The following is a 7,989-nucleotide window of genomic DNA, read 5'->3' as shown; positions in this document are numbered from 1 at the left end:
TAATTAGATAACGATAATTATCGCGATATAATTTTCCTCGATAAACCGATATGAAGAGTTCGATAAATGTTCGATATAATTTTCGATAGGATCAGATGATCCCATACAGATGCGTTTACTCCGTCACACGAGCATTAAGTAGCGTTGTGAGATCCAGTGTGAAGCGTTTGAACTCAGCGATGAACACACATGACTCGGTGATTTAAACTAGTTTAAAGCCAAACAGGAGAAACACTGTGTGCAACGAGACAGTCAGAAGGCTTTTCAATCTACACGTCGCTATCATTTACCATGGATTTACTGTAGTAACACTCACTGTTTGACTGTATGGTATGCCACATGCACTGTAATATGTTATATATTAAATATAAAATTTTCAAATGAAAATAGCAACATGATCGTTTTATAAAGTATGCGTTCATATGTGTTGAGAGCTAGATTTTCGCTGGAGGAAACAGCTGTGGTGTGATGAGGGGTGAACGCAGCGAAAATTTTACAGTAACGTTAGATGGGAAACCGATTGCTCCCCCGTGACCTTTTGTAAACTGTATGTATGACAAAGAACTGCACAGATACAAATATTACAACAATCTATCGATAAACACACACCTTGTGTCCTCTGTTTCTGTTTGAGTCCGCTCGCGCTGCGCCGCCACGGTCTGCAGATTGAAGAGCACGCTGAAAGACGGGGAGGAGACGAAGTCTGCCGCCATTTTCATATGAAATTTAAAGTGGACTGACTCTGAGGCGATCACGAATTTGTTTACATTTTATGGAGCTAATCGCTATAGCCCCGCTAAAAATGGCCTAGCGACGCCCATGCTTCTTACGTCCATTTCGGAGAACCAGGACAAATATTTCAATTGATCGCTCAGGCATTTAAGTGGCACCGAAATGAAGCACCAAAATCTGCGTTCTGATTCGGTTCTAGTACATACCGGTTACATAGGTACCGGTGCCAATAGGTTTCGGTACCCAACCCTACACACACGTTAATCCCTCTATCAATAAGTGCGTTTCCATTACAGATTTGCTAATAAATTATAAATGTCAATTAAAAAAAACTATTGCGAAATGACAGCGTTTCCATTAACCGTTGTTATGCGACTAAAACATTATTTTTTTCCTCTTGACAACCGATGTTGGTATATATCGCAGCCACCACACTAGCCATTATTTTTAATCGAAGGAGACGTAGATGTGTATCTTTAGCAAAGCAGCATGGAGAGCTGCTTCTGGGGTGCTTCTGAAATGTGTCACAACATGACTGTATAAACACAAGCACTTAAGAGTGGCCGCGATCAGCTCCGGCGGCTGTGTCAGAGCCGTAATGCGCTGCAGATGTGTGCTGTGTAAATAAGGGGTTATTCAAGCATTAATAGCAAGGAAAGCCCTTATACTTGTGAGTGGCCATGTATGAGGTGTTTCTTGGAGGTTATAGTACATTGAAGAATGATCATGTGAATTTTACGTACACCAAGTAAGCTGTAAATGCAGAAAAAACTGTTTCCATTGGAGTTTTGCGAAATATTCCTTTTTTTAATTGGCTGAAAAACCACCTCATGTAAGCGTAAAAACTTTTTTGCAATATATCGGAGTTTTTGCGAAATTGACAAGTTTCAATTGGACGTATTTTCAATTCGCAATTTCAATTTGCGCAATTTGAAAGGTAATGGATACGCAGCTAATGATGCTTTATTTGTTATGTCTTAGCTGTCCGTGAAAACTTCTTTTAACTGGAATTTCAGACTTGTTGCCTTTGGAAATCAAGCATTTTTTGATGCCTGTATTCTTACCTCCAACTGCTGCAGTAGAGATTTGCCTTTCTTGTTGATTTCATTGATGAGAGTAAAGACTGCTATTTTTATCTCATGTTCAACCTTCTTATGCGTCTCAGAAACTTCTTTAAATCTAAAGGGAAAAACGGAACAAAATACATCACATTTTTTACATTAATTACTCATAAAACACAATCATTCAATCATGTCCAGGCACTTTTCTTTAATAGAAAAAACAAGTTAACAGACCACAGATAAAACTGATGGTAAATATGCAACAGAAGTCCTACCTGTTTTGCACCTGAGATACAGAAAACTCCACAAAGTTTCTTTTGTCTTGCAACTTAGTCATGAAGGCCTCAATGATGCCCTTCTGGTTTTGAAAGGCTTCTTCTAGAAACTGGTACCTACAAAAAAGAGGTGGTGGAGGTGAAGATTATCTTATATAGTGCGTGTATTCAGACATTTCTGGAGCTATAAACTGTCATCTGCAAGACTTAAATTATTTTTTATTTCTGGATGATCTATTCCTTTAATACCATGCTTTTGTTCTAGGTCTCTCTTCATTTAATTTATGATTAATAAACATAAAAAATGCTTTCATACAGTGCCAGATGATTTAATACAGACGAAGATGATCATTATGAAGATGATGATGATGGTGTGTGGTTACTGTAAAGACTTTTCTGGAGCTATAAACTGTCATCTGCAAGACTTAAATTATTTTTTATTTCTGGATGATCTATTCCTTTAATACCATGCTTTTGTTCTAGGTCTCTCTTCATTTAATTTATGATTAATAATCATAAAAAAAACGCTTTCATACAGTGCCAGATGATTTAATACAGACGAAGATGATCATTATGAAGATGATGATGGTGTGTGGTTACTGTAAACACTGTGGTCCAGCTGACCTGTGTTCTTTGTGTTCAAGTAGCTGGCAGTCTCTGCAGGTTAGAGTGTCACATGTCTCGCAGAAGAGCTTGAGGGCCTCTTGTTTGTGTACTGGACAGAAGACAGGTCTCTGGCCTGACGTCCCAACCGATTCTGCAACACAGAACCACCTAAGTCAAATTCATCTTTTCCTGCTTATTTCTTCCCCCTACCCTCTATTCTCCCAGTCTATGACTGCCATATGTTCTCATATGCCCCTTGCCAAACTCAATCAAAATGAGGGAAACTAAGTGGGTTAGCTTTAATGAAAACAGTGCAGGCGGAGCAAGCGACTCACTCAAAACTCTGCCTGTTTCCATAGCAACTGTACTACGATTCAGTCTGCTAAATGTGCAAAACAGATACTCCATAGCGTTGCTGAAAAATCCAAACTACAACAAGACCACTAGACCAAAGCTGAATGTTTTAGCGTAGTGAAAACCATCATATCGCAATTGAACATGCAAATTAATTAGCTCATAGCACATACCAGAAGATACTTCCTCTTTTTTGCGTATTTTATGGTCTTTAGTGAATTTGACCCGTTGATGTGCTTCAATGCAGGTTTTACAGAGCCACTCCCCACATTCAACGCAGAATCCAATGGCACTGGCATTATCTTCACAGCTGGTGCAAACCTGTTACAGAGCAAATAAATGACGACATCTCTTAAAATAATGACCAGAGGACTGATTTATTGACTTAAAACTAAAAAACTGATGAACAATAGCATGTAAGCTAATAAAGCAAAGTTTAATCCACGGGTGTGAATACCAATTGATTCATTGGTTTTCAATTTGTTTTAAAAGCAATTTTAATTAAATTTCAACAAAATTACTTTCTAAAATACATTTATGGTATATTTGCTTTAATTGCAATTTTAAATAAATTTGACTAACGCAAATTTTTTTGATTTAAAAGCCATTTCAGGACTAATGTCAAGATTTTTTAACAGATGCAGTAGTTACACTCTACTAAAATCAATATCACAGGGCTGGTACTGACCTGTGTAGAGTTCTCCACTGATGTGCTTGTGGCCTCTGAAGTGTCCTTGACAAAGTAATTGTCCACCATGTCAATCTGTTTGTACTCCTGATGACACACCGTGCAACGCATGACGTTCACTGCACAAAAACATGAAAAAGGAACAAAGAAAAACAACACAGAGTTAGAAAAGTCTGGAAACAAACAGAAGAGTGCTTCAACCTTGTATACTATATAGGAGAGTCATGCAACTATTTTTAAACAGTCCTCATTTGAATCCCTAGACAAAAACTGATATTACAGGAAAACAAAGTAAATAAAAAAAAGATGAAAATTCAATTCAATTCAATTCAATTCAATTCAATTAACAATGGCTTGGTTCAAAATATAAGTGTAAATCGTGTTGGTCCAGGAGTACATTTTTCAGGTTCTATTCCCAATATAATATATTTTTTTTTTTTTACATAGTGGGATGTTTGAATGACTAGCTGACTTTTCAATGTTCAGGAGGTCCTGGTTTCATGTTCACCTGACCCCAGGTCAGATACGTTTATTTAAGACACATTCTGGCATTTGTAAACAACTAAACAGAGTGCAACAGAATGAAACTTACTTGGACTAGTAGAGTAGCTGACCATCAAGACACATCTCTAATTGCTACGGAAAAGCTTTTACAACTAGAAAAAAATCATGACGAAAGTATTTTCAACAACAAGAAGAAAGAAAAAAGAAAAGATCTGCAGTGGTGATCAGGAATGTGATTAGACTGACCAATCAACAAATAAACTGGTGACTTCTTTCTGGCACAGTGTATAAACTTTTTTTTTTAACAACCTACAAGATACAAATTCATAGGCTTCAAGAGGTTTTTTTCTAATGAATACACACACACACTCATAAACCTTCCTATAGGGAACGTTGAATTTTTTACTGAGAGTGCGTAAGACATACACCGTAAATTAGTAATGCTGACTTCTTATGCATTTGAAATCCAAAAAGGGATTTTGATTTATCAATAATTCATAAGATTTTATTACCCATTATTGCCATCCGCTGCAGTAACTAAGAGTCAGCTCTTTGTGTGCGTCTTGCAGCAGCATTTCACCACAAATAATGATCTATTCATAAAACTAATTTAATTCTATCCTAATTTAATTTGAAAACATAGTGAGTGATTGAACACGCCCCTCCCCCATCCATCACATGCAACGCCCCCCACCTCTTTTCCCTGACAGCCCATCAATCCCCCCACAAAGCTACAGCTAGAGCCAGTCCAAACCGGTTTGAGCCAGTTTGCACTGGCTCATACTGCTTTCAGCCAGTTTCCCCTAAGCACCCAGCTGCAAAACCCCACTGATGATTGACTGGTGAGAGCAGCTGGAGACACACTGCACTGAAACACAGTGCAACTCACAGCTGAGTTACTCTGTACTGATATTAACGGGAGGCATTTATGCATTGCCTGAGGCACATCCATTCATATGCAGAGCCCTGGAATGCAATCAAATTGCCTTATTATTCAAAACCAAGGGTTATGAACCACTCTCTTTAATACTATGATACACTTAAATTATGTTTGAGATCAAAATGGGTGATTGTTAGATTTTACATTTTTAAGTTTATAACACAACTGATTTGTTAAGATTCAATCTAGCAAAATTCACAACATTCATATGATAGTACTAACATACTAGAGCACATTATGGAAATTCTGGCTAGTTGTGAGCTGTTAAATTTCATAAACGTGGTATATATTGACAAAAATGGGTTGCTGGTGTTTACATTTCTTTAGAAGGATTTATTTGCTCTGGACACCAAGGAAAGACTCCATGAAGTGTCTGAAAGCAAAGCAAACAGAGCAGACGGCTACAGTCAAGCTGAGAATAACAGTGTAGTTGGGCAACATGCTTAAGTACAACAAAGTGCTTGTTGAGATTCTACAAGCAGCAAAGTGCGTGTCACGCAGTTTTCTCAGTCAGTTACTGTGATGAGTCACGCTGGTAAACTCTGAGTTACCTCCTCCTGAACTTTAATTAAACGTCTACGACAAGACCAAAACAAACCTGGCAAGAGAACGAACCCTTCAATTACTGATCCAAAAAAATGACGAGTAAACTACCAAATAATGTAGCTCAAGTTTAGGGCATCATTTATACACACAAAAAAAAAAAAAGAAAAATTGAAAAAGAAAAAAATACTACAGAATGATGACTGTTCTGAAATTCGTAAGCTTTAGAAAATGTTGATCATCCACATTAGACCATCAAATTAAATATTATGAGTTGATATTTTATTTTTCATTTTGCATCCTTGTTATCAACATTTCAGAAATGAACGGTTTAAAACCATGACTTCCTTCAATAAAAAAAAATCAAATGTATACAATTAAAAAGCGATGGTAACAGGGTTGCAAACAAAACATTATTGGAGAATAATCCTAAATAACTCTCTATTCTATTTCTATTCTATCTACTTCTTTTCTTTTTATTTAAGAAACAAAATAAAACTTGACCTACTAACACTAGCATTCTCTATGCTTTTTATCATATCTCCTTGTTTTCTTTTTAATTACTGTCATAATAACTTGACCCTCTAACACTAGCTCTTTCTATCTACTTTTTATTTATTAGAAAAATATAAAAAATAAATGTAAATTACATTATCACAAAATTAATTACATATAAATTAGAGGTCGACTGATAGTGGATTTTGCCGATACCGATAGCTAGATTGGACCACACTGGCCGATACCGATTAATTAACAAATAGAATTATTATATTAATCATTAAAGTTAGCTCATAGTTTCATAGTAAATGAACAATGTGACAGAGATGAGTTTGAAGTTCAGTGTTTAAAAAAACAGACCAAATGGAAAAAGAAAGCGCAATCTATATTATAGCTCAATAAATGAAGCATACTTTCTTAGAGCCATAGAAAGACAACCGTTTAGCTGAAAAAATGAACAATACACAATTTTACAGCCTAGGGTGAAGTCATTATGTACATTAACAAGGATTTGGGACAAATATAATGTAATTTAATGGAAAACTATGTGAATGGCGCTGTGTGGCGTGGCAGGATTTTCCGTCGTCTGCATTTAAATCGACATCTGAAGTGTCCTGCACTGTGCAGGCTGCCGCAGCCTCACGTATCAAAACATACAACACGAGGTGTCAGTGATTTCCGCCACTAGAGGCCGCTCTCGCACTGTATAATGACAGCAGACCCTTCTCAGCCGCTCCAGCAATGGACGCAACCCGGAAAACTATCGGCATGGATTTTTGCCGATAACCGATAGTTCCAGCAATCAGCTATCGGTGCCGATTAATCGGCAAAACCGATACATCGGTCGACCTCTAATATAAATATTTGTTTGATCATTTTCCATACAATAACTTTGTTAACAGGACTGAAAGACTGAGCTTGATGAATTTTTAACAATTCGAATTAAAAAAAGAGCAAAAAAGCCTGTGATTATTTACTTGTTTTTGCCTATTAATATTAGTTAATAAATAAAAACAATGGATTGAATATAAATTTAAACCGAGTATGTCCCAAATCTGACATTAGCTATGTTTCCATCCAAAGATTCGAATTTAACTTATGCGCAAAATTGGAATATCGCATAAAACAATTGCGAATAAAGTACCGTTTCCATCCAGTGAGTCAAAGAGAGCAAAATCGTCACTTCCTGATAAATTGGCACTAAGTATCACCAAGAAAAGTAGGAGAAGCCACTTAATATAATAATTTTCATATGATAAATTACTTGCGCCTCAGAGCAAGCAGACGAAACGCAATAAATGCTGTCATTGCTTTCGGAGGTGGATGCCTGCTGTTTGGGAACATAGTCGTGTAAGAGAATTATACAGAAATACTGTGATGACAGACTTTGATTCATGTCTGTAATGCATTAAAAATGTAATGTGACACCCAGTGTATCCTATTCAATTAAAGCAAACAAACCTAAAAATACAAAAATATTATTTTTGTACAAATTTGTTTCATACATTGAACCGGTCCTCAATTTTAATACTTCTGTTCAGTGGAATGAACTTTTCTAATCTGATACACTGACAAAATATTCTGCAGTGTAATGAGCACTGATCTGATATGATCATATTGATCCGACCGCATTCAGTAATGACAGTGAAGAGACTGCTTAGTGAAGTGAAGAGGTTTAAAGATAAATTAAAGTCTTTGGGCTTATAAATATACATCAGTGATCCCATATATGGGCGAATAAACACAAAAAATGAAAATAGCTTTACATGCAGCAGCTAATACAGAGTT

The 7,989-nt window shown here is 36.5% G+C and overlaps 1 protein-coding gene across 1 annotated transcript; it reads right to left on the bottom strand.

The window, feature by feature from the left end:
• Positions 1-1,796: 1,796 nt before the first annotated feature.
• Positions 1,797-4,333, bottom strand: LOC107663459 (E3 ubiquitin-protein ligase TRIM33-like; the record flags this gene model as incomplete). The annotated part of the gene is made up of 6 exons (XM_016453702.1): positions 4,309-4,333; positions 3,717-3,835; positions 3,202-3,349; positions 2,693-2,825; positions 2,069-2,185; positions 1,797-1,911 (listed from the first exon to the last, which is right to left on the bottom strand). Coding segments are annotated over exons 1-6 (657 nt in total), but the record flags the coding sequence as incomplete, so codon positions are not given.
• Positions 4,334-7,989: the final 3,656 nt, after the last annotated feature.

Source organism: Sinocyclocheilus anshuiensis, unplaced genomic scaffold (genome assembly GCF_001515605.1).
Source record: "Sinocyclocheilus anshuiensis isolate Anshui unplaced genomic scaffold, SAMN03320099.WGS_v1.1 scaffold5732, whole genome shotgun sequence".
In the NCBI taxonomy this organism is placed as follows: domain Eukaryota; kingdom Metazoa; phylum Chordata; class Actinopteri; order Cypriniformes; family Cyprinidae; genus Sinocyclocheilus; species Sinocyclocheilus anshuiensis.
This window is presented reverse-complemented; position numbering and strand designations above follow the sequence as displayed.